At 48.5% G+C, this 26,881-nt stretch overlaps 1 protein-coding gene across 5 annotated transcripts in view; it reads left to right on the top strand.

Annotated features, from left to right (window-relative positions):
• The window catches only part of tmem131 (transmembrane protein 131), a 178,634-nt gene that overhangs the window by 63,331 nt on the left and 88,422 nt on the right, over positions 1–26,881 (top strand). For 4 of the 5 annotated variants that reach the window (XM_045697496.1, XM_045697495.1, XM_045697494.1 and 1 more), the window contains 6 exons: positions 4,925–5,059; positions 6,748–6,852; positions 8,827–8,913; positions 11,366–11,518; positions 11,641–11,716; positions 12,837–12,951. In XM_045697496.1, coding sequence (XP_045553452.1) covers positions 4,925–5,059; positions 6,748–6,852; positions 8,827–8,913; positions 11,366–11,518; positions 11,641–11,716; positions 12,837–12,951 — 671 coding nt within the window. The remainder of the gene's footprint in view (positions 1–4,924; positions 5,060–6,747; positions 6,853–8,826; positions 8,914–11,365; positions 11,519–11,640; positions 11,717–12,836; positions 12,952–26,881) is intronic. The other variant, XM_045697497.1, reaches the window with a different exon arrangement.

The following is a 26,881-nucleotide window of genomic DNA, read 5'->3' as shown; positions in this document are numbered from 1 at the left end:
AAGGTCAGATTTTTCACAGTAAATAACTCACGGAAACTAGAGAAGCTTTTAACAAAATTGAATTCTCCCAAAGGATCGACACAGCTGTAATTCAGACACCGCCATGGCTTCTCCCTGTGGTGGTATTCAGACCCCACTTTGGGTGGAGTCTCTTCCTTTATCGTTAAACATTGCATCATTCTCGCTAAGCAGCCTTTAACGGTTTCTCCCCTTATATCACTACCATCACGTGCGATTTTTGTTTTCCCTGCACTCAGCCCCTTCCCAAGCCTCGTTATGGCACCATCCCTCATGTCTCAATGTTTAAAGTTTACCCCAGGATCCACCGCTAGTTTCAGGAGGGAATAACAGACTGTCTGGCGTGAGTTGATGAGCGAGAGGAAGCAAACGATGCATAATTATGTTATCATCAGTCCATTCTAGTTGTTATTCTCTACATGGTATGTCCTCTATATCAGTCCACCAAATACAAGCAAGTCTTATCAGTCTACTCTGGCCAACTTGGACTACATTTTACATAAAAAAAAAAAAAACATTTTTAGTCATTTTAGCAGACGCTCTTATCCAGAGCGACTTACAGTAGTGAATGCATACATTTCATACATTTTTTTTTTTCTTCCCGTACTGGTCCCCCGTGGGAATCGAACCCACAACCCTGGCATTGCAAACACCATGCTCTACCAACTGAGTCACACGGGACTGCACTGTGAGAGCGTGGGTAAGACAGACCCGCCTGGATTTCGCAACATGTTTTTGTTGATTTCTGCGGCCTAAAGCGATTGATTTTACGGCAGCTTATTTGAAATTCTGCGATTTTTACATTTTGCGATGTTTTTTTTTTCCTTCTTCCCCTACGTTCATTTCATATAAAGCAATAAATGTCGTATGTGCTCAGTTTTAGGACGAATTTTTAAGCAGAAAACAAAGACAATAAACATCTAAAATGCTCAATTGTGTTTATTTTTCCTGAACAACATCTCCGTCATAAAATCCACACCTCTCCTCTCCATCGGGTTTGGGGCTTGCTATCAGCACGAGATGCACCTCCCATTCCTACTCGCTCTCGCTCTCCCTTAAAACCCCCCCCGAATAGAATCAAAGCTGATCAATCACTTTCAATTTGACGATCGATATTTCTTTTTAATAAATTGTCTTCAAAATTCTTGAGATTGTGATTTGTTTTTTTTCCTGAAAGGGTCGTAAAGGGAGGTAAAGAACAGAACAGGTCAAAATAGGCTTGTGGTTGATTATTATTCCATTTCTAAAAATAAAATAAAAAATCCAGAAAGATTGTTCTTTCGTGATCCGTATTAAGTTTTACACAGAGTTTAAAAACGTCAAAGTTGACTAATTGCACTCAGTGTTTTGAGCAGCGCTCTCCATAGACAGACTGGGGAGAGCAGAGTACCGACCAGCCTACTAAAGCCAAGGTTAGCGGAGTAAAAGTTTGAGTAAAACACCACTCAGGGCTTCCCACAGTCCTCCCTGCTACCACCTTAGTCACGGTAATCTGCCGTGGGAAACTGTTCTGACATTCTCATACGTTTTGCTGATTCTAAGTGACTGTTGATTGTCGACTTTCTCTAATTCCCAAAAACATTTTTTGGAAATTGTTTTGCACGGTCGTTAGCTGTTATTTCCTTAAGGGAAATCAGATCGATTTCTGTTCATTGTACTTCCTGTCAGCCGTCAACAATCACCCATCATCTTCGCACATGAATACGCTGATAGGCCAGGGGGGGAAAAAACTTTGTTGACGTGTGGTTGGATTGGGCCATTTTCCACGGTAACAGTGCAGTAATTGGTCAAAATTACGAACCCGCTTTTGATTGGACACTTATGCGCTAAAAGTGTGGGAATTGGTCAAAATTGCGAGCTCTCGCATAATATGCGCTGATTGGCTGATTTATTTTTTGCGTTGAATTATGCGATCGCGGAATCCTGGAAGAACTGGTAAGAAGACCAAGAGGAATGGACGCACATGCTGCTTCAAGATCTGAATGAAAACCACTCGTCATGATTCATTTCTTCATCCATCTGAGTATTCTTCAGGTTCTGAGCCTCAGCCTGAACCTACACTTTCCAAGGCCTAAGCGCAAAAAAGACAGGACGGTGTGCACTGAGCAGGTGCCTCCGCCACTACCAAATGAAACAGGAGAGAGGCACCGTTTAGAGAGGACAAGCCCGTGACAGGCTGATCAGCTCAACGTGTCGTCACTGAGAGAGGTGACGGTGTTACAGGCTGATGATCAGCACAACGTGTTGTCACTGAGGTGACGGTGTTACAGGCTGATGATCAGCACAGCGTGTCGTCACTGAGAGAGGTGACGGTGTTACAGGCTGATGATCAGCACAACATGTCGTCACAGAGAGGTGACGGTGTTACAGGCTGATGATCAGCACAACGTGTCGTCACAGAGAGGTGACGGTGTTACAGGCTGATGATCAGCACAACGTGTCGTCACTGAGAGAGGTGACGGTGTTACAGGTTGATGATCAGCACAACGTGTCGTCACTGAGAGAGGTGACGGTGTTACAGGCTGATGATCAGCACAACGTGTCGTCACAGAGAGGTGACGGTGTTACAGGCTGATGATCAGCACAACGTGTTGTCACTGAGGTGACGGTGTTACAGGCTGATGATCAGCTCAACGTGTCGTCACTGAGAGAGGTGACGGTGTTACAGGCTGATGATCAGCACAACGTGTTGTCACAGAGAGGTGACGGTGTTACAGGCTGATGATCAGCACAACGTGTCGTCACAGAGAGGTGACGGTGTTACAGGCTGATGATCAGCACAACGTGTCGTCACAGAGAGGTGACGGTGTTACAGGCTGATGATCAGCACAACATGTTGTCACTGAGGTGACGGTGTTACAGGCTGATGATCAGCACAGCGTGTCGTCACAGAGAGGTGACGGTGTTACAGGCTGATGATCAGCACATGTCATCACTGAGAGAGGTGACGGTGTTACAGGCTGATGATCAGCACAACATGTCGTCACTGAGAGAGGTGACGGTGTTACAGGCTGATGATCAGCACAACATGTCGTCACTGAGAGAGGTGACGGTGTTACAGGCTGATGATCAGCACAACGTGTTGTCACAGAGAGGTGACGGTGTTACAGGCTGATGATCAGCACATGTCATCACTGAGAGAGGTGACGGTGTTACAGGCTGATGATCAGCACATGTCATCACTGAGAGAGGTGACGGTGTTACAGGCTGATGATCAGCACATGTCATCACTGAGAGAGGTGACGGTGTTACAGGCTGATGATCAGCACATGTCATCACTGAGAGAGGTGACGGTGTTACAGGCTGATGATCAGCACATGTCATCACTGAGAGAAGTGACGGTGTTACAGGCTGATGATCAGCACATGTCATCACTGAGAGAGGTGACGGTGTTACAGGCTGATGATCAGCACATGTCATCACTGAGAGAGCAGGTTCTACATCTCAAGTGTACCAACCGGCTCGTAGCCCCTAACAAAAAGGGGAGACAATGCAGACATCAAGGAAAAACAAAAATATATTTATTAACTAAACTATAAACAAGTAACAACGGTGTGTGTGTGTAGTCAGTAGTGTGTGTGTGTGTGTGTGTGTGTGTGTGTGTTTAGTCAGTAGTGTGTGTGAGTGGTTACGTGCGTAGATGTTGATAATGAAGGGTGTTGAGCGGTGCCAAAGCAAACACAATCCAACAGTGTGTCTGCGTGGAGAGAGTCTGGGGTCAGGGACTATACAGCAGGAGAGATTCTGGGGTCAGGGACTATACAGCAGGAGAGAGTCTGGGGTCAGGGGACTATACAGCAGGAGAGAGTCTCCTCAGTGTATAAACCTGGGGTCAGGGACTATACAGCAGGAGAGAGTCTGGGGTCAGGGGACTATACAGCAGGAGAGAGTCTCCTCAGTGTATAAACCTGGGGTCAGGGACTATACAGCAGGAGAGAGTCTGGGGTCAGGGACTATACAGCAGGAGAGAGTCTCCTCAGTGTATAAACCTGGGGTCAGGGACTATACAGCAGGAGAGAGTCTCCTCAGTGTATAAACCTGGGGTCAGGGACTATACAGCAGGAGAGAGTCTGGGGTCAGGGGACTATACAGCAGGAGAGAGTCTCCTCAGTGTATAAACCTGGGGTCAGGGACTATACAGCAGGAGAGAGTCTGGGGTCAGGGGACTATACAGCAGGAGAGAGTCTCCTCAGTGTATAAACCTGGGGTCAGGGACTATACAGCAGGAGAGAGTCTGGGGTCAGGGGACTATACAGCAGGAGAGAGTCTCCTCAGTGTATAAACCTGGGGTCAGGGACTATACAGCAGGAGAGAGTCTCCTCAGTGTATAAATCTGGGGTCAGGGACTATACAGCAGGAGAGAGTCTGGGGTCAGGGGACTATACAGCAGGGGAGAGTCTCCTCAGTGTATTGCCCCGGTTGTGACTTTTTTTCATGCATCAGGTAATGAATTAAATCTGCATGAAATGGTTGGATGGAAAGGTGGTTAATGTGTGTGTAAATGATAAGACATTAGAGCAGGAAATGAAGACATTTTATTAAAATGCTGGAAGTGAATGCTAGAATTAAACAATTAACTAGGAAAATGAGCAAAAGCTGTGTGCAATTAAGGAAATAAAGGCCTGGCTCAAATAGTAGCCTGACTCAAGCCACTGTTTTATTGATTTGATTTAATGCAAATACACATCCGGGCTATTACTTGTTTTACAGGAACTAGATTTTTTTTTCTCGGTGCATCCCCATCTGACCTCTGACCTCTCTGTAACCTCTGACCTGTGTACCCCTTCCCTCCATCTCCTGACCTCTGTGACCTCTCTGTAACCTCTGACCTGTGTACCCCTTCCCTCCATCCCCTGACCTCTGTGACCTCTCTGTAACCTTTGACCTTTGTACCCCTTTCCTCCAGTTGGAGATCAAGTCATGGCTGGTGACAGGGGACAGTCTGTCCGTGGAGCTGCTGCGGACAGATAGAGGGAACAGGACAGCAGCTCTGGGCCGCAGCAGAGAACTTCACAACATCTCTGCTTCACAGCATAAAACTGTAAGATCTACACCTCTGTAGTAGTAGTAGTGGTGGTAGTAGCAGTAATGATAGTATTAGTGGTAGCAGTAATGATGATAGTAGTAGTAGTAGTAGTAGTAGTAGTGGTAGTGGTAGTGGTGGTGGTGGTAGTGGTAGTGGTAGCAGTAATAGTAGTGGTAGCAGTAATGATAGTAGCAGCAGTACTACTAGTAGCAGTAATACTAGTAGCAGTAATGCTAGTAGCAGTAATGCTAGTAGCAGTAGCAGTAATGCTAGTAGCAGTAGCAGTAATGCTAGTAGCAGTAGCAGTAATGCTAGTAGCAGTAGCAGTAATGCTAGTAGCAGTAGTAGTAGTGGTAATGATGATAGTAGTAGTAGTAGCAGTAATGGTAGTAGTAGTAGCAGCAGCAGTAGTAGTAGTAGTAGTAGTAGTAGTAGCAGTAGTAGTAATGATAGTAGTAGTAGTAGTAGCAGTAGTAGTAATACTAGTAGCAGTAGCAGTAATGATAGTAGTAGTAGCAGTAGCAGTAATGATAGTAGTAGCAGTAGTAGTAGTAGTAGCAGTAGTAGTAGTGATAGTAGTAGTAGTTGTAGTAGACACAGAGCTTTACAGCAGGGGTTAGTAGTAGTAGTAGTAGTAGTAGTAGTAGTAGTAGCAGTAATGCTAGTAGTAGTAGTAGTAGCAGTAATGCTAGTAGCAGTAGTAGTAGCAGTAATGCTAGTAGCAGTAGTAGTAGCAGTAATGCTAGTAGTAGTAGCAGTAATGCTAGTAGCAGTAGCAGTAGTAATTATAGTAGTAGTAGTAGTAGTAGTAGTAGCAGTAATGATAGTAGTAGCAGTAGTAGTAGTAGTAGTAGTAGTAGTAGTAGTAGCAGTAATGCTAGTAGTAGTAGCAGTAGTTTGACACAGAGCTTTACAGCGGGGTTCCCCGAAAGTTGGCCCTGGGCCCCCCTGGGTGCATGTTTTCTACACTACACGGCTTTTTCAGATAACCAAGTGATCAAGCTTTTGCCGATTTGAATCAGCTGTGTGGTGCTAGGGCAGTGAAGTATTGGCCCAAATGTCCTGATTTGAATGATAGCAGGAAGTGGAACGACAGGAAGACAGAGGTTGGAGTGGGGTTTTTTCAACCCCACATTTACATAAAGTGAATGTTTAGGCTATGGACACCAAGGGTGTGTACCCCTGTCTCCTAGGTGATATCATCGTCAGGGTGATGTGTGTGTACCTCTGTCTCCTAGGTGATATTATCGTCAGGGTGATGTGTGTGTGTGTGTGTACCTCTGTCTCCTAGGTGATATTATCGTCAGGGTGATGTGTGTGTGTGTACCTCTGTCTCCTAGGTGATATTATCGTCAGGGTGATGTGTGTGTGTGTACCTCTGTCTCCTAGGTGATATTATCGTCAGGGTGATGTGTGTACCTCTGTATCCTAGGTGATATTATCGTCAGGGTGATGTGTGTGTACCTCTGTCTCCTAGGTGATATTATCGTCAGGGTGATGTGTGTGTACCCCTGTCTCCTAGGTGATATTATCGTCAGGGTGATGTGTGTGTACCTCTGTATCCTAGGTGATATTATCGTCAGGGTGAGTGTGTGTGTACCTCTGTCTCCTAGGTGATATTATCGTCAGGGTGATGTGTGTACCTCTGTATCCTAGGTGATATTATCATCAGGGTGATGTGTGTGTTTACCTCTGTCTCCTAGGTGATATTATCGTCAGGATACTATGCAGCGTTCAGAGTCACCCTGGAGGCTCATGCTGTGGAGGGCCTGTATGACGGAGCGGTACATATCACCACTGACTACCAGGTATGTTACTAGGGTACATATCACCACTGACTACCAGGTATGTTACTAGGGTACATATCACCGCTGGACTACCGGGTATGTTGCTAGGGTACATATCACCGCTGACTACCAGGTATGTTACTAGGGTACATATCACCGCTGGACTACCAGGTATGTTACTAGGGTACATATCACCACTGACTACCAGGTATGTTACTAGGGTACATATCACCACTGACTACCAGGTATGTTACTAGGGTACATATCACCACTGACTACCAGGTATGTTACTAGGGTTGTAAAATGTCAGTCTTGGTTGTAAAATTGACAGGTTATCGGAATTTTACAATTCTATACGCTACACAAAACCACCGAACTAAGAGGCTAAGAGGTGTTGAATCAGGACACTGGTTGTTAAACCACCGAACTAAGTGGTGTTGAATCAGGACACTGGTTGTTTAACCACCGAACTAAGAGGCTAAGAGGTGTTGAATCAGGACACTGGTTGTTTAACCACCGAACTAAGAGGCTAAGAGGTGTTGAATCAGGACACTGGTTGTTTAACCACCGAACTAAGAGGTGTTGAATCAGGACACTGGTTGTTTAACCACCGAACTAAGAGGTGTTGAATCAGGACACTGGTTGTTTAACCACTGAACTAAGATGCTAAGAGATGTTGAATCAGGACACTGGTTCTTAAACCACCGAACTAAGAGGTGTTGAATCAGGACACTGGTTGTTTAACCACCGAACTAAGAGGCTAAGAGGTGTTGACTCAGGACACTGGTTGTTAAACCACTGAACTAAGAGGTGTTGAATCAGGACACTGGTTGTTAAACCACCGAACTAAGAGGTGTTGAATCAGGACACTGGTTGTTTAACCACCGAACTAAGAGGTGTTGACTCAGGACACTGGTTGTTAAACCACCGAACTAAGAGGCTAAGAGGTGTTGAATCAGGAAACTGGTTGTTAAACCACCGAACTAAGAGGCTAAGTGGTGTTGACTCAGGACACTGGTTGTTAAACCACCGAACTAAGTGGTGTTGAATCAGGACACTGGTTGTTTAACCACCGAACTAAGTGGTGTTGAATCAGGACACTGGTTGTTAAACCACCGAACTAAGTGGTGTTGACTCAGGACACTGGTTGTTAAACCACCGAACTAAGAGGTGTTGACTCAGGACACTGGTTGTTAAACCACCGAACTAAGAGGTGTTGAATCAGGACACTGGTTGTTAAACCACAAACTAAGTGGTGTTGACTCAGGACACTGGTTGTTAAACCACCGAACTAAGTGGTGTTGAATCAGGACACTGGTTGTTTAACCACCGAACTAAAAGGCTAAGCGGTGTTGAATCAGGACACTGGTTGTTAAACCACCGAACTAAGAGGCTAAGGGGTGTTGAATCAGGACACTGGTTGTTAAACCACCGAACTAAGAGGCTAAGAGGTGTTAAATCAGGACACTGGTTGTTAAACCACCGAACTAAGAGGCTAAGAGGTGTTGAATCAGGACACTGGTTGTTTAACCACCGAACTAAGTGGTGTTGACTCAGGACACTGGTTGTTTAACCACCGAACTAAGAGGCTAAGAGGTGTTGAATCAAGACACTGGTTGTTAAACCACCGAACTAAGAGGCTAAGAGGTGTTGAATCAGGACACTGGTTGTTTAACCACCGAACTAAGTGGTGTTGACTCAGGACACTAGTTGTTAAACCACCGAACTAAGTGGTGTTGACTCAGGACACTGGTTGTTTAACCACCGAACTAAGAGGTGTTGACTCAGGACACTGGTTGTGCAGGGCAAATACGTCCTTTAAAACAGCATGTTATTATGTGCCATCATGATGAGTGTCTTTTTGTTGCCTGATCTGTTTGTGCCCTCTTCACAACTCCTGTGGTGATTTGTTATGCCACATGACCAGAGAAGATGGCTGCAGCACAAACAGATCTAGGACCAGTCTTAAGAGTTTATCTTCTGTGTTTTCTTCAGATATTAACAATCCCAGTGATGGCTGTGATAGCAGTGGGGAAGTTAAACAGCCATCCTGAACACATCATCCTACCGCCATCCTTTCCTGTGAGTAACTTTAGTTAAACCATCATCCTACCTCTAGCCCTCTGTTCAACCATCATCCTACCTCTCTGTTAAACCATCATCCTACCTCTAGCCCTCTGTTCAACCATCATCCTACCTCTAGCCCTCTGTTCAACCATCATCCTACCTCTAGCTCTCTGTTCAACGGTCATCCTACCTCTAGCCCTCTGTTAAACCATCATCCTACCTCTAGCCCTCTGTTAAACCATCATCCTACCTCTAGCCCTCTGTTAAACCATCATCCTACTTCAAACCATCATCCTACCTCTAGCCCTCTGTTCAACTTTCATCCTACCTCTAGCCCTCTGTTCAACCATCATCCTACCTCTAGCCCTCTGTTCAACCATCATCCTACCTCTAGCCCTCTGTTCAACCATCATCCTACCTCTAACCCTCTGTTAAACCATCATCCTACCTCTAGCCCTCTGTTCAACCATCATCCTACCTCTAGCCCTTTGTTAAACCATCATCCTACCTCTCTGTTAAACCATCATCCTACCTCTCTGTTAAACCATCATCCTACCTCTCTGTTAAACCATCATCCTACCTCTCTGTTAAACCATCATCCTACCTCTCTGTTAAACCATCATCCTACCTCTCTGTTAAACCATCATCCTACCTCTCTGTTAAACCATCATCCTACCTCCAGCCCTCTGTTAAACCATCATCCTACCTCCAGCCCTCTGTTAAACCATCATCCTACCTCTAGCCCTTTGTTAAACCATCTTCCTACCTCTCTGTTAAACCATCATCCTACCTCTCTGTTAAACCATCATCCTACCTCTCTGTTAAACCATCATCCTACCCCTAGCCCTCTGTTAAACCATCATCCTACCTCTAGCCCTCTGTTCAACCATCATCCTACCTCTAGCCCTCTGTTAAACCATCATCCTACCTCTAGCCCTCTGTTAAACCATCATCCTACCTCTAGCCCTCTGTTAAACCATCATCCTACCTCTCTGTTAAACCATCATCCTACCTCTCTGTTAAACCATCATCCTACCTCTAACCCTCTGTTAAACCATCATCCTACCTCTAGCCCTCTGTTAAACCATCATCCTACCTCTCTGTTAAACCATCATCCTACCTCTCTGTTAAACCATCATCCTACCTCTAGCCCTCTGTTAAACCATCATCCTACCTCTCGCCCTCTGTTCAACCATCATCCTACCTCTCTGTTAAACCATCATCCTACCTCTCTGTTAAACCATCATCCTACCCCTAGCCCTCTGTTAAACCATCATCCTACCTCTAGCCCTTTGTTAAACCATCATCCTACCTCTAGCCCTCTGTTAAACCATCATCCTACCCCTAGCCCTCTGTTAAACCATCATCCTACCTCTAGCCCTTTGTTAAACCATCATCCTACCTCTAGCCCTCTGTTAAACCATCATCCTACCCCTAGCCCTCTGTTAAACCATCATCCTACCTCTAGCCCTCTGTTAAACCATCATCCTACCTCTCTGTTAAACCATCATCCTACCCCTAGCCCTCTGTTAAACCATCATCCTACCCCTAGCCCTCTGTTAAACCATCATCCTACCTCTAGCCCTCTGTTAAACCATCATCCTACCTCTCTGTTAAACCATCATCCTACCCCTAGCCCTCTGTTAAACCATCATCCTACCTCTAGCCCTCTGTTAAACCATCATCCTACCTCTCTGTTAAACCATCATCCTACCCCTAGCCCTCTGTTAAACCATCATCCTACCCCTACCTCTCTGTTAAACCATCATCCTACCTCTCTGTTAAACCATCATCCTACCTCTCTGTTAAACCATCATCCTACCTCTAGCCCTCTGTTAAACCATCATCCTACCTCTCTGTTAAACCATCATCCTACCTCTCTGTTAAACCATCATCCTACCCCTAGCCCTCTGTTAAACCATCATCCTACCCCTAGCCCTCTGTTAAACCATCATCCTACCTCTAGCCCTCTGTTAAACCATCATCCTACCTCTAGCCCTCTGTTAAAGCTGCTTCGTGCTTAAGGACAGCCCTTAGCCGTGGTATATTGGCCATATAGCACACCCCCTCGTGCCTTATTAAGGTGCAACAGGCACAAGATCGGATTGCTGACATTCCAACAAGCAACACAACATTCTTACAATGGTTCCCCTGTGGCTCAGTTGGTAGAGCATGGTGTTTGCAATGTCATTGTGGGTTCGATTCCCACGGGGGGCCAGTACAAAAAATAAAAAAAAAGGCATGAAATGAAATGTATGAAATGTATGCATTCACTACTGTAAGTCGCTCTGGATAAGAGCATCTGCTAAATGACTAGAAATGTAAATGTAACTCTTCACTGTCTTGAAATTACACGTTAGGTGTTCAAACAGTGTTATGGTATGGTAGCTGTCACATGTCGCCCTGCCCTGCCCTGCCCTGCCGTGACGCCTGTGTGTGTCCTCTCCTCTCTGTCCTCCCCCCCCAGGGGAAGATAGTTCACCAGAGTTTAATCATCCAGAGTTCCTTCACCCAGAGAGCGAGACTCCACCACATCCGTTCTCTGACAGAAGACGTTCGCTTCTATTACAAAAAACTACGTCATAACAGGGACGGGCTGGAACCTAGACGCAAGTCCAAGGTAGACGCACCGGTCCCCAACCGTAGGCTTTAGCTCAATACCGTTGTTCTGAACGTCGACATTTTACGCAGCGCAGAGCTGAATGGCTTCACTTTATTTCCCTCTTCTTTGTTTTTTTGCAGGTCGCTAATATTTATTTTGATGCCGGTTTGCAGTGTGGCGACCGCTGTTATGTGGGGTTGCCCTTTGTTCTGAAATGTGAGTAACCCGGACGTAACTCATATCATTTACGTTTTTTTCACAGAAAATGTTAAATCCTCACCTTCATCTGTAAACTATGTGAATGACCTTCTAACCTTCATCTGCAAACTATGAGAATGTGAATGACCTTCTCACCTTCAGCTGTAAACTATGTGAATGACCTTCTAACCTTCAGCTGCAAACTATGAGAATGTGAATGACCTTCTAACCTTCAGCTGTAAACTATGTGAACGACCTTCTAACCTTCAGCTGTAAACTATGAGAATGACCTTCACACCTTCAGCTGTAAACTATGAGAATGACCTTCTAACCTTCATCTGCAAACTATGAGAATGTGAATGACCTTCTAACCTTCAGCTGTAAACTATGTGAATGACCTTCTAACCTTCAGCTGTAAACTATGAGAATGACCTTCTCACCTTCAGCTGTAAACTATGAGAATGACCTTCTAACCTTCAGCTGTAAACTGAGAATGACCTTCTAACCTTCAGCTGTAAACTATGAGAATGACCTTCTAACCTTCAGCTGTAAACTATGAGAATGACCTTCTCACCTTCAGCTGTAAACTATGAGAAGGACCTTCTCACCTTCAGCTGTAAACTATGAGAATGACCTTCTAACCTTCAGCTGTAAACTATGAGAATGACCTTCTCACCTTCAGCTGTAAACTATGAGAAGGACCTTCTCACCTTCAGCTGTAAACTATGAGTGACCTTCTAACCTTCAGCTGTAAACTATGAGAATGACCTTCTCACCTTCAGCTGTAAACTATGAGAAGGACCTTCTCACCTTCAGCTGTAAACTATGAGAATGTGAATGACCTTCTAACCTTCAGCTGTAAACTATGAGAATGTGAATGACCTTCTTACTTTCAGCTGTAAACTATGAGAATGTGAATGACCTTCTAACCTTCAGCTGTAAACTATGTGAATGACCTTCTTACCTTCAGCTGTAAACTATGTGAATGACCTTCTTACCTTCAGCTGTAAACTATGAGAATGTGAATGACCTTCATCTGTAAACTATGAGAATGTGAATGACCTTCATCTGTAAACTATGAGAATGTGAATGACCTTCAGCTGATATACAGTATGTTAATATAGTGTTGTGTTTAAAGCTGAGGCTCGTCCCCACGGCCTGGTCTTACAGGAGGACGTCTGGGATGCTGACGTTGACCTCCACCAGAAACTGCTCGGACGCTGGAGAGAGCTGAAAGATCGTTCGGGACATCAGTGAGTCTGACATTTCTCTGGCTGAGGCCTGAATGGCACCCTGGGCCCTATATAGTGCAGGACTTTTCACCTGGGCCCTATATAATGCAGCACTTTTACTGTAGGTCTCTCCAGTCTATAGGGAACAGGGTGCCCATACTGTAGGTCTCTCCAGTCTATAGGGAACAGGGTACCTGTAGGTCTCTCCAGTCTATAGGGAACAGGGTACCCATACTGTAGGTCTCTCCAGTCTATAGGGAACAGGGTGCCTGTAGGTCTCTCCAGTCTATAGGGAACAGGGTGTCCATACTGTAGGTCTCTCCAGTCTATAGGGAACAGGGTACCTGTAGGTCTCTCCAGTCTACAGGGAACAGGGTGCCCCATACTGTAGGTCTCTCCAGTCTATAGGGAACAGGGTGCCCATACTGTAGGTCTCTCCAGTCTATAGGGAACAGGGTGCCCATACTGTAGGTCTCTCCAGTCTATAGGGAACAGGGTGCCCATACTGTAGGTCTCTCCAGTCTATAGGGAACAGGGTGCCCCATACTGTAGGTCTCTCCAGTCTATAGGGAACAGGGTGCCTGTAGGTCTCTCCTGTCTATAGGGAACAGGGTACCTGTAGGTCTCTCCAGTCTATAGGGAACAGGGTGCCTGTAGGTCTCTCCAGTCTATAGGGAACAGGGTGACCATACTGTAGATCTCTCCAGTCTATAGGGAACAGGGTGCCCATACTGTAGGTCTCTCCAGTCTATAGGGAACAGGGTACCTGTAGGTCTCTCCAGTCTATAGGGAACAGGGTGCCCATACTGTAGGTCTCTCCAGTCTATAGGGAACAGGGTGCCCATACTGTAGGTCTCTCCAGTCTATAGGGAACAGGGTGCCCATACTGTAGGTCTCTCCAGTCTATAGGGAACAGGGTGTCCATACTGTAGGTCTCTCCAGTCTATAGGGAACAGGGTGCCCATACTGTAGGTCTCTCCAGTCTATAGGGAACAGGGTACCCATACTGTAGGTCTCTCCAGTCTATAGGGAACAGGGTACCTGTAGGTCTCTCCAGTCTATAGGGAACAGGGTGCCCATACTGTAGGTCTCTCCAGTCTATAGGGAACAGGGTACCTGTAGGTCTCTCCAGTCTATAGGGAACAGGGTACCCATACTGTAGGTCTCTCCAGTCTATAGGGAACAGGGTGCCCCATACTGTAGGTCTCTCCAGTCTATAGGGAACAGGGTACCTGTAGGTCTCTCCAGTCTATAGGGAACAGGGTGCCTGTAGGTCTTTCCAGTCTATAGGGAACAGGGTGCCCATACTGTAGGTCTCTCCAGTCTATAGGGAACAGGGTGCCCATACTGTAGGTCTCTCCAGTCTATAGGGAACAGGGTGCCCCATACTGTAGGTCTCTCCAGTCTATAGGGAACAGGGTACCTGTAGGTCTCTCCAGTCTATAGGGAACAGGGTGCCTGTAGGTCTCTCCAGTCTATAGGGAACAGGGTGTCCATACTGTAGGTCTCTCCAGTCTATAGGGAACAGGGTACCCATACTGTAGGTCTCTCCAGTCTATAGGGAACAGGGTGTCCATACTGTAGGTCTCTCCAGTCTATAGGGAACAGGGTGCCCATACTGTAGGTCTCTCCAGTCTATAGGGAACAGGGTGTCCATACTGTAGGTCTCTCCAGTCTATAGGGAACAGGGTGCCCATACTGTAGGTCTCTCCAGTCTATAGGGAACAGGGTACCCATACTGTAGGTCTCTCCAGTCTATAGGGAACAGGGTACCTGTAGGTCTCTCCAGTCTATAGGGAACAGGGTGCCCATACTGTAGGTCTCTCCAGTCTATAGGGAACAGGGTACCTGTAGGTCTCTCCAGTCTATAGGGAACAGGGTGCCCATACTGTAGGTCTCTCCAGTCTATAGGGAACAGGGTGCCCCATACTGTAGGTCTCTCCAGTCTATAGGGAACAGGGTACCTGTAGGTCTCTCCAGTCTATAGGGAACAGGGTGCCTGTAGGTCTTTCCAGTCTATAGGGAACAGGGTGCCCATACTGTAGGTCTCTCCAGTCTATAGGGAACAGGGTGCCCATACTGTAGGTCTCTCCAGTCTATAGGGAACAGGGTGCCCCATACTGTAGGTCTCTCCAGTCTATAGGGAACAGGGTACCTGTAGGTCTCTCCAGTCTATAGGGAACAGGGTGCCTGTAGGTCTCTCCAGTCTATAGGGAACAGGGTGTCCATACTGTAGGTCTCTCCAGTCTATAGGGAACAGGGTACCCATACTGTAGGTCTCTCCAGTCTATAGGGAACAGGGTGCCCATACTGTAGGTCTCTCCAGTCTATAGGGAACAGGGTACCCATACTGTAGGTCTCTCCAGTCTATAGGGAACAGGGTACCTGTAGGTCTCTCCAGTCTATAGGGAAAAGGGTGCCCATACTGTAGGTCTCTCCAGTCTATAGGGAACAGGGTACCTGTAGGTCTCCCCAATCTATAGGGAACAGGGTGTCCATACTGTAGGTCTCTCCAGTCTATAGGGAACAGGGTGCCCCATACTGTAGGTCTCTCCAGTCTATAGGGAACAGGGTACCTGTAGGTCTCTCCAGTCTATAGGGAACAGGGTGCCTGTAGGTCTTTCCAGTCTATAGGGAACAGGGTGCCCATACTGTAGGTCTCTCCAGTCTATAGGGAACAGGGTGCCCATACTGTAGGTCTCTCCAGTCTATAGGGAACAGGGTGCCCCATACTGTAGGTCTCTCCAGTCTATAGGGAACAGGGTACCTGTAGGTCTCTCCAGTCTATAGGGAACAGGGTGCCTGTAGGTCTCTCCAGTCTATAGGGAACAGGGTGTCCATACTGTAGGTCTCTCCAGTCTATAGGGAACAGGGTACCCATACTGTAGGTCTCTCCAGTCTATAGGGAACAGGGTGTCCATACTGTAGGTCTCTCCAGTCTATAGGGAACAGGGTGCCCATACTGTAGGTCTCTCCAGTCTATAGGGAACAGGGTGTCCATACTGTAGGTCTCTCCAGTCTATAGGGAACAGGGTGCCCATACTGTAGGTCTCTCCAGTCTATAGGGAACAGGGTACCCATACTGTAGGTCTCTCCAGTCTATAGGGAACAGGGTACCTGTAGGTCTCTCCAGTCTATAGGGAACAGGGTGCCCATACTGTAGGTCTCTCCAGTCTATAGGGAACAGGGTACCTGTAGGTCTCTCCAGTCTATAGGGAACAGGGTGCCCATACTGTAGGTCTCTCCAGTCTATAGGGAACAGGGTGCCCCATACTGTAGGTCTCTCCAGTCTATAGGGAACAGGGTACCTGTAGGTCTCTCCAGTCTATAGGGAACAGGGTGCCTGTAGGTCTTTCCAGTCTATAGGGAACAGGGTGCCCATACTGTAGGTCTCTCCAGTCTATAGGGAACAGGGTGCCCATACTGTAGGTCTCTCCAGTCTATAGGGAACAGGGTGCCCCATACTGTAGGTCTCTCCAGTCTATAGGGAACAGGGTACCTGTAGGTCTCTCCAGTCTATAGGGAACAGGGTGCCTGTAGGTCTCTCCAGTCTATAGGGAACAGGGTGTCCATACTGTAGGTCTCTCCAGTCTATAGGGAACAGGGTACCCATACTGTAGGTCTCTCCAGTCTATAGGGAACAGGGTGCCCATACTGTAGGTCTCTCCAGTCTATAGGGAACAGGGTACCCATACTGTAGGTCTCTCCAGTCTATAGGGAACAGGGTACCTGTAGGTCTCTCCAGTCTATAGGGAAAAGGGTGCCCATACTGTAGGTCTCTCCAGTCTATAGGGAACAGGGTACCTGTAGGTCTCCCCAATCTATAGGGAACAGGGTGTCCATACTGTAGGTCTCTCCAGTCTATAGGGAACAGGGTGCCCATACTGTAGGTCTCTCCAGTCTATAGGGAACAGGGTGCCTGTAGGTCTCTCCAGTCTATAGGGAACAGGGTGTCCATACTGTAGGTCTCTCCAGTCTATAGGGAACAGGGTGCCCATACTGTAGGTCTCTCCAGTCTATAGGGAACAGGGTGCCCATACTGTAGGTCTCTCCAGTCTATAGGGAACAGGGTGCCCATACTGTAGGTCTCTCCAGTCTATAGGGAACAGGGTGCCCATACTGTAGGTCTCTCCAGTCTATAGGGAACAGGGTGTCCATACTGTAGGTCTCTCCAGTCTATAGGGAACAGGGTGCCCATACTGTAGGTCTCTCCAGTCTATAGGGAACAGGGTGCCTGTAGGTCTCTCCAGTCTATAGGGAACAGGGTGTCCATGCTGTAGGTCTCTCCAGTCTATAGGGAACAGGGTGCCCATACTGTAGGTCTCTCCAGTCTATAGGGAACAGGGTGCCCATACTGTAGGTCTCTCCAGTCTATAGGGAACAGGGTGCCCCATACTGTAGGTCTCTCCAGTCTATAGGGAACAGGGTACCTGTAGGTCTCTCCAGTCTATAGGGAACAGGGTGCCTGTAGGTCTCTCCAGTCTATAGGGAACAGGGTGTCCATACTGTAGGTCTCTCCAGTCTATAGGGAACAGGGTACCCATACTGTAGGTCTCTCCAGTCTATAGGGAACAGGGTGCCCATACTGTAGGTCTCTCCAGTCTATAGGGAACAGGGTACCCATACTGTAGGTCTCTCCAGTCTATAGGGAACAGGGTACCTGTAGGTCTCTCCAGTCTATAGGGAAAAGGGTGCCCATACTGTAGGTCTCTCCAGTCTATAGGGAACAGGGTACCTGTAGGTCTCCCCAGTCTATAGGGAACAGGGTGCCCATACTGTAGGTCTCTCCAGTCTATAGGGAACAGGGTACCCATACGTAGGTCTCTCCAGTCTATAGGGAACAGGGTGCCTGTAGGTCTCTCCAGTCTATAGGGAACAGGGTGTCCATACTGTAGGTCTCTCCAGTCTATAGGGAACAGGGTGCCCATGTAGGTCTCTCCAGTCTATAGGGAACAGGGTACCCATACTGTAGGTCTCTCCAGTCTATAGGGAACAGGGTGCCCATCTGTAGGTCTCTCCAGTCTATAGGGAACAGGGTGCCCATACTGTAGGTCTCTCCAGTCTATAGGGAACAGGGTGTCCTACTGTAGGTCTCTCCAGTCTATAGGGAACAGGGTGCCCATACTGTAGGTCTCTCCAGTCTATAGGGAACAGGGTACCTGTAGGTCTCTCCAGTCTATAGGGAACAGGGTGCCCATAGCTGTAGGTCTCTCCAGTCTATAGGGAACAGGGTGCCCATACTGTAGGTCTCTCCAGTCTATAGGGAACAGGGTACCTGTAGGTCTCTCCAGTCTATAGGGAACAGGGTGCCCATACTGTAGGTCTCTCCAGTCTATAGGGAACAGGGTACCCTGTAGGTCTCTCCAGTCTATAGGGAACAGGGTTCCATACCTGTAGGTCTCTCCAGTCTATAGGGAACAGGGTGCCCATACTGTAGGTCTCTCCAGTCTATAGGGAACAGGGTACCCCTGTAGGTCTCTCCAGTCTATAGGGAACAGGGTACCTGTAGGTCTCTCCAGTCTATAGGGAACAGGGTGCCCATACTGTAGGTCTCTCCAGTCTATAGGGAACAGGGTACCTGTAGGTCTCTCCAGTCTATAGGGAACAGGGTACCCTGTAGGTCTCTCCAGTCTATAGGGAACAGGGTGCCTGTAGGTCTCTCCAGTCTATAGGGAACAGGGTACCTGTAGGTCTCTCCAGTCTATAGGGAACAGGGTGCCCATACTGTAGGTCTCTCCAGTCTATAGGGAACAGGGTGTCCATACTGTAGATTTCTCCAGTCTATAGGGAACAGGGTGCCCATACTGTAGGTCTCTCCAGTCTATAGGGAACAGGGTGCCCATACTGTAGGTCTCTCCAGTCTATAGGGAACAGGGTACCTGTAGGTCTATCCAGTCTATAGGGAACAGGGTACCTGTAGGTCTCTCCAGTCTATAGGGAACAGGGTGTCCATACTGTAGGTCTCTCCAGTCTATAGGGAACAGGGTACCCATTGTAGGTCTCTCCAGTCTATAGCGAACAGGGTACCTGTAGGTCTCTCCAGTCTATAGGGAACAGGGTGCCCATATGTAGGTCTCTCCAGTCTATAGGGAACAGGGTGCCCATCTGTAGGTCTCTCCAGTCTATAGGGAACAGGGTCCCACTTGTAGGTCTCTCCAGTCTATAGGGAACAGGGTACCTGTAGGTCTCTCCAGTCTATAGGGAACAGGGTGCCCATACTGTAGGTCTCTCCAGTCTATAGGGAACAGGGTACCCATACTGTAGGTCTCTCCAGTCTATAGGGAACAGGGTGCCCATGTAGGTCTCTCCAGTCTATAGGGAACAGGCCCATACTGTAGGTCTCTCCAGTCTATAGGGAACAGGGTACCTGTAGGTCTCTCCAGTCTATAGGGAACAGGGTGCCCATACTGTAGGTCTCTCCAGTCTATAGGGAACAGGGTACCTGTAGGTCTATCCAGTCTATAGGGAACAGGGTACCTGTAGGTCTCTCCAGTCTATAGGGAACAGGGTGTCCATACTGTAGGTCTCTCCAGTCTATAGGGAACAGGGTACCCATACTGTAGGTCTGTCCAGTCTATAGGGAACAGGGTACCTGTAGGTCTCTCCAGTCTATAGGGAACAGGGTGCCTGTAGGTCTCTCCAGTCTATAGGGAACAGGGTGCCCATACTGTAGGTCTCTCCAGTCTATAGGGAACAGGGTACTTGTAGGTCTCTCCAATCTATAGCGAACAGGGTACCTGTAGGTCTCTCCAGTCTATAGGGAACAGGGTGCCCATACTGTAGGTCTCTCCAGTCTATAGGGAACAGGGTACCTGTAGGTCTCTCCAGTCTATAGGGAACAGGGTGCCCATACTGTAGGTCTCTCCAGTCTATAGGGAACAGGGTACCTGTAGGTCTCTCCAGTCTATAGGGAACAGGGTGCCCATACTGTAGGTCTCTCCAGTCTATAGGGAACAGGGTACCTGTAGGTCTCTCCAGTCTATAGGGAACAGGGTGCCCATACTGTAGGTCTCTCCAGTCTATAGGGAACAGGGTACCTGTAGGTCTCTCCAGTCTATAGGGAACAGGGTGCCCATACTGTAGGTCTCTCCAGTCTATAGGGAACAGGGTGCCCATACTGTAGGTCTCTCCAGTCTATAGGGAACAGGGTACCTGTAGGTCTCTCCAGTCTATAGGGAACAGGGTGTCCATACTGTAGATCTCTCCAGTCTATAGGGAACAGGGTGCCCATACTGTAGGTCTCTCCAGTCTATAGGGAACAGGGTGCCTGTAGGTCTCTCCAGTCTATAGGGAACAGGGTGTCCATACTGTAGATCTCTCCAGTCTATAGGGAACAGGGTGCCCATACTGTAGGTCTCTCCAGTCTATAGGGAACAGGGTGTCCATACTGTAGATCTCTCCAGTCTATAGGGAACAGGGTACCCATACTGTAGGTCTCTCCAGTCTATAGGGAACAGGGTACCTGTAGGTCTCTCCAGTCTATAGGGAACAGGGTGCCCATACTGTAGGTCTCTCCAGTCTATAGGGAACAGGGTACCTGTAGGTCTCTCCAGTCTATAGGGAACAGGGTACCTGTAGGTCTCTCCAGTCTATAGGGAACAGGGTGCCCATACTGTAGGTCTCTCCAGTCTATAGGGAACAGGGTACCTGTAGGTCTCTCCAGTCTATAGGGAACAGGGTGCTCATACTGTAGGTCTCTCCAGTCTATAGGGAACAGGGTACCTGTAGGTCTCTCCAGTCTATAGGGAACAGGGTACCTGTAGGTCTCTCCAGTCTATAGGGAACAGGGTGCCCATACTGTAGGTCTCTCCAGTCTATAGGGAACAGGGTGTCCATACTGTAGATTTCTCCAGTCTATAGGGAACAGGGTGCCCATACTGTAGGTCTCTCCAGTCTTTAGGGAACAGGGTGCCCATACTGTAGGTCTCTCCAGTCTATAGGGAACAGGGTACCTGTAGGTCTATCCAGTCTATAGGGAACAGGGTACCTGTAGGTCTCTCCAGTCTATAGGGAACAGGGTGTCCATACTGTAGGTCTCTCCAGTCTATACGGAACAGGGTACCCATACTGTAGGTCTGTCCAGTCTATAGGGAACAGGGTACCTGTAGGTCTCTCCAGTCTATAGGGAACAGGGTGCCTGTAGGTCTCTCCAGTCTATAGGGAACAGGGTGCCCACACTGTAGGTCTCTCCAGTCTATAGGGAACAGGGTACCTGTAGGTCTCTCCAGTCTATAGGGAACAGGGTGCCCATACTGTAGGTCTCTCCAGTCTATAGGGAACAGGGTACCTGTAGGTCTCTCCAGTCTATAGGGAACAGGGTGTCCATACTGTAGATCTCTCCAGTCTATAGGGAACAGGGTGCCCATACTGTAGGTCTCTCCAGTCTATAGGGAACAGGGTACCTGTAGGTCTCTCCAGTCTATAGGGAACAGGGTGCCTGTAGGTCTCTCCAGTCTATAGGGAACAGGGAGTCCATACTGTAGATCTCTCCAGTCTATAGGGAACAGGGTGTCCATACTGTAGGTCTCTCCAGTCTATAGGGAACAGGGTGTCCATACTGTAGGTCTCTCCAGTCTATAGGGAACAGGGTACCTATACTGTAGGTCTCTCCAGTCTATAGGGAACAGGATACCTGTAGGTCTCTCCAGTCTATAGGGAACAGGGTGCCCATACTGTAGGTCTCTCCAGTCTATAGGGAACAGGGTGCCCATACTGTAGGTCTCTCCAGTCTATAGGGAACAGGGTACCCATACTGTAGATCTCTCCAGTCTATAGGGAACAGGGTGTCCATACTGTAGGTCTCTCCAGTCTATAGGGAACAGGGTGCCCATACTGTAGGTCTCTACAGTCTATAGGGAACAGGGTGCCTGTAGGTCTTTCCAGTCTATAGGGAACAGGGTGTCCATACTGTAGGTCTCTCCAGTCTATAGGGAACAGGGTGCCCATACTGTAGGTCTCTCCAGTCTATAGGGAACAGGGTACCCATACTGTAGGTCTCTCCAGTCTATAGGGAACAGGGTACCTGTAGGTCTCTCCAGTCTATAGGGAACAGGGTGCCCATACTGTAGGTCTCTCAAGTCTATAGGGAACAGGGTGCCCCATACTGCAGGTCTCTCCAGTCTATAGGCAACAGGGTACCTGTAGGTCTCTCCAGTCTATAGGGAACAGGGTGCCCATGCTGTAGGTCTCTCCAGTCTATAGGGAACAGGGTGTCCATACTGTAGGTCTCTCCAGTCTATAGGGAACAGGGTACCCATACTGTAGGTCTCTCCAGTCTATAGGGAACAGGGTACCTGTAGGTCTCTCCAGTCTATAGGTAACAGGGTGCCTGTAGGTCTCTCCAGTCTATAGGGAACAGGGTGCCCATACTGTAGGTCTCTCCAGTCTATAGGGAACAGGGTACCTGTAGGTCTCTCCAGTCTATAGTGAACAGGGTACTTGTAGGTCTCTCCAGTCTATAGGGAACAGGGTGCCCATACTGTAGGTCTCTCCAGTCTATAGGGAACAGGGTGCCTGTAGGTCTCTCCAGTCTATAGGGAACAGGGTGCCCATACTGTAGGTCTCTCCAGTCTATAGGGAACAGGGTGCCCATACTGTAGGTCTCTCCAGTCTATAGGGAACAGGGTACCTGTAGGTCTCTCCAGTCTATAGGGAACAGGGTGCCCATACTGTAGGTCTCTGCAGTCTATAGGGAACAGGGTACCTGTAGGTCTCTCCAGTCTATAGGGAACAGGGTGCCTGTAGGTCTCTCCAGTCTATAGGGAACAGGGTACCTGTAGGTCTCTCCAGTCTATAGGGAACAGGGTACCTGTAGGTCTCTCCAGTCTATAGGGAACAGGGTGCCCATACTGTAGGTCTCTCCAGTCTATAGGGAACATGGTGCCCATACTGTAGGTCTCTCCAGTCTATAGGGAACAGGGTGCCCATACTGTAGGTCTCTCCAGTCTATAGGGAACAGGGTACCTGTAGGTCTCTCCAGTCTATAGGGAACAGGGTGCCCATACTGTAGGTCTCTCCAGTCTATACGGAACAGGGTGCCCATACTGTAGGTCTCTCCAGTCTATAGGGAACATGGTACCTGTAGGTCTCTCCAGTCTATAGGGGAACAGGGTGCACTGTAGGTCTCTCCAGTCTATAGGGAACAGGGTGCCCACACTGTAGGTCTCTCCAGTCTATAGGGAACAGGGTACCTGTAGGTCTCTCCAGTCTATAGGGAACAGGGTGTCCATACTGTAGGTCTCTCCAGTCTATAGGGAACAGGGTGTCCATACTGTAGGTCTCTCCAGTCTATAGGGAACAGGGTGCCCATACTGTAGGTCTCTCCAGTCTATAGGGAACAGGGTGCCCACTGTAGGTCTCTCCAGTCTATAGGGAACAGGGTGCCCATACTGTAGGTCTCTCCAGTCTATAGCGAACAGGGTGTCCATACTGTAGATCTCTCCAGTCTATAGGGAACAGGGTGTCCATACTGTAGGTCTCTCCAGTCTATAGGGAACAGGGTGTCCATACTGTAGGTCTCTCCAGTCTATAGGGAACAGGGTACCCATACTGTAGGTCTCTCCAGTCTATAGGGAACAGGGTACCTGTAGGTCTCTCCAGTCTATAGGGAACAGGGTACCCATACTGTAGGTCTCTCCAGTCTATAGGGAACAGGGTGCCCATACTGTAGGTCTCTCCAGTCTATAGGGAACAGGGTGCCCATACTGTAGGTCTCTCCAGTCTATAGGGAACAGGGTGTCCATACCTGTAGGTCTCTCCAGTCTATAGGGAACAGGGTGCCCATACTGTAGGTCTCTCCAGTCTATAGGGAACAGGGTACCTGTAGGTCTCTCCAGTCTATAGGGAACAGGGTGCCCATACTGTAGGTCTCTCCAGTCTATAGGGAACAGGGTGCCCATACTGTAGGTCTCTCCAGTCTATAGGGAACAGGGTACCCATACTGTAGGTCTCTCCAGTCTATAGGGAACAGGGTACCTGTAGGTCTCTCCAGTCTATAGGGAACAGGGTGCCCATACTGTAGGTCTCTCCAGTCTATAGGGAACAGGGTGCCCCATACTGCAGGTCTCTCCAGTCTATAGGCAACAGGGTACCTGTAGGTCTCTCCAGTCTATAGGGAACAGGGTGCCCATACTGTAGGTCTCTCCAGTCTATAGGGAACAGGGTGTCCATACTGTAGGTCTCTCCAGTCTATAGGGAACAGGGTGCCCATACTGTAGGTCTCTCCAGTCTATAGGGAACAGGGTACCCTGTAGGTCTCTCCAGTCTATAGGGAACAGGGTGCCACTGTAGGTCTCTCCAGTCTATAGGGAACAGGGTGCCCATACTGTAGGTCTCTCCAGTCTATAGGGAACAGGGTGCCCTGTAGGTCTCTCCAGTCTATAGGGAACAGGGTACTTGTAGGTCTCTCCAGTCTATAGGGAACAGGGTGCCCATCTGTAGGTCTCTCCAGTCTATAGGGAACAGGGTGCCTGTAGGTCTCTCCAGTCTATAGGGAACAGGGTGCCCATACTGTAGGTCTCTCCAGTCTATAGGGAACAGGGTGCCCATACTGTAGGTCTCTCCAGTCTATAGGGAACAGGGTGCCTGTAGGTCTCTCCAGTCTATAGGGAACAGGGTACCCATACTGTAGGTCTCTCCAGTCTATAGGGAACAGGGTACCTGTAGGTCTCTCCAGTCTATAGCGAACAGGGTGCCTGTAGGTCTCTCCAGTCTATAGGGAACAGGGTGCCCATACTGTAGGTCTCTCCAGTCTATAGGGAACAGGGTACCTGTAGGTCTCTCCAGTCTATAGGGAACAGGGTACCCATACTGTAGGTCTCTCCAGTCTATAGGGAACATGGTGCCCATCTGTAGGTCTCTCCAGTCTATAGGGAACAGGGTGCCCATACTGTAGGTCTCTCCAGTCTATAGGGAACAGGGTACCTGTAGGTCTCTCCAGTCTATAGGGAACAGGGTGCCCATACTGTAGGTCTCTCCAGTCTATAGGGAACAGGGTGCCCATCTGTAGGTCTCTCCAGTCTATAGGGAACAGGGTACCCAACTGTAGGTCTCTCCAGTCTATAGGGAACAGGGTGTCCATACTGTAGGTCTCTCCAGTCTATAGGGAACAGGGTACCCATACTGTAGGTCTCTCCAGTCTATAGGGAACAGGGTCCACGCCTGTAGGTCTCTCCAGTCTATAGGGAACAGGGTGCCCATACTGTAGGTCTCTCCAGTCTATAGGGAACAGGGTGCCCATACTGTAGGTCTCTCCAGTCTATAGCGAACAGGGTACCCACTGTAGGTCTCTCCAGTCTATAGGGAACAGGGTGCCCATACTGTAGGTCTCTCCAGTCTATAGGGAACAGGGTGCCCACCTGTAGGTCTCTCCAGTCTATAGGGAACAGGGTGCCCATACTGTAGGTCTCTCCAGTCTATAGGGAACAGGGTGTCCAACCTGTAGGTCTCTCCAGTCTATAGGGAACAGGGTGCCCATACTGTAGGTCTCTCCAGTCTATAGGGAACAGGGTACCTGTAGGTCTCTCCAGTCTATAGGGAACAGGGTGCCCATACTGTAGGTCTCTCCAGTCTATAGGGAACAGGGTACCTGTAGGTCTCTCCAGTCTATAGGGAACAGGGTGCCCATCTGTAGGTCTCTCCAGTCTATAGGGAACAGGGTGCCCATACTGTAGGTCTCTCCAGTCTATAGGGAACAGGGTACCTGTAGGTATCTCCAGTCTATAGGGAACAGGGTGTCCATACTGTAGATCTCTCCAGTCTATAGGGAACAGGGTGCCCATACTGTAGGTCTCTCCAGTCTATAGGGAACAGGGTGCCCACTGTAGGTCTCTCCAGTCTATAGGGAACAGGGTGCCCATACTGTAGATCTCTCCAGTCTATAGGGAACAGGGTGCCCATACTGTAGGTCTCTCCAGTCTATAGGGAACAGGGTGTCCATACTGTAGATCTCTCCAGTCTATAGGGAACAGGGTGCCCATACTGTAGGTCTCTCCAGTCTATAGGGAACAGGGTACCTGTAGGTCTCTCCAGTCTATAGGGAACAGGGTGCCCATACTGTAGGTCTCTCCAGTCTATAGGGAACAGGGTACCTGTAGGTCTCTCCAGTCTATAGGGAACAGGGTGCCCATACTGTAGGTCTCTCCAGTCTATAGGGAACAGGGTGTCCATACTGTAGGTCTCTCCAGTCTATAGGGAACAGGGTGCCCATACTGTAGGTCTCTCCAGTCTTTAGGGAACAGGGTGCCCATACTGTAGGTCTCTCCAGTCTATAGGGAACAGGGTACCTGTAGGTCTATCCAGTCTATAGGGAACAGGGTACCTGTAGGTCTCTCCAGTCTATAGGGAACAGGGTGTCCATACTGTAGGTCTCTCCAGTCTATACGGAACAGGGTACCCATACTGTAGGTCTCTCCAGTCTATAGGGAACAGGGTACCTGTAGGTCTCTCCAGTCTATAGGGAACAGGGTACCTGTAGGTCTCTCCAGTCTATAGGGAACAGGGTGCCCACACTGTAGGTCTCTCCAGTCTATAGGGAACAGGGTACCTGTAGGTCTCTCCAGTCTATAGGGAACAGGGTGCCCATACTGTAGGTCTCTCCAGTCTATAGGGAACAGGGTGTCCACCTGTAGGTCTCTCCAGTCTATAGGGAACAGGGTGCCCATACTGTAGATCTCTCCAGTCTATAGGGAACAGGGTGCCCATACTGTAGGTCTCTCCAGTCTATAGGGAACAGGGTACCTGTAGGTCTCTCCAGTCTATAGGGAACAGGGTGCCTGTAGGTCTCTCCAGTCTATAGGGAACAGGGTGCCCACACTGTAGATCTCTCCAGTCTATAGGGAACAGGGTGTCCATACTGTAGGTCTCTCCAGTCTATAGGGAACAGGGTGTCCATACTGTAGGTCTCTCCAGTCTATAGGGAACAGGGTACCTACTGTAGGTCTCTCCAGTCTAT

This window comes from Salmo salar, chromosome ssa16 (genome assembly GCF_905237065.1).
Source record: "Salmo salar chromosome ssa16, Ssal_v3.1, whole genome shotgun sequence".
In the NCBI taxonomy this organism is placed as follows: Eukaryota; Metazoa; Chordata; class Actinopteri; order Salmoniformes; family Salmonidae; genus Salmo; species Salmo salar.
This window is presented reverse-complemented; position numbering and strand designations above follow the sequence as displayed.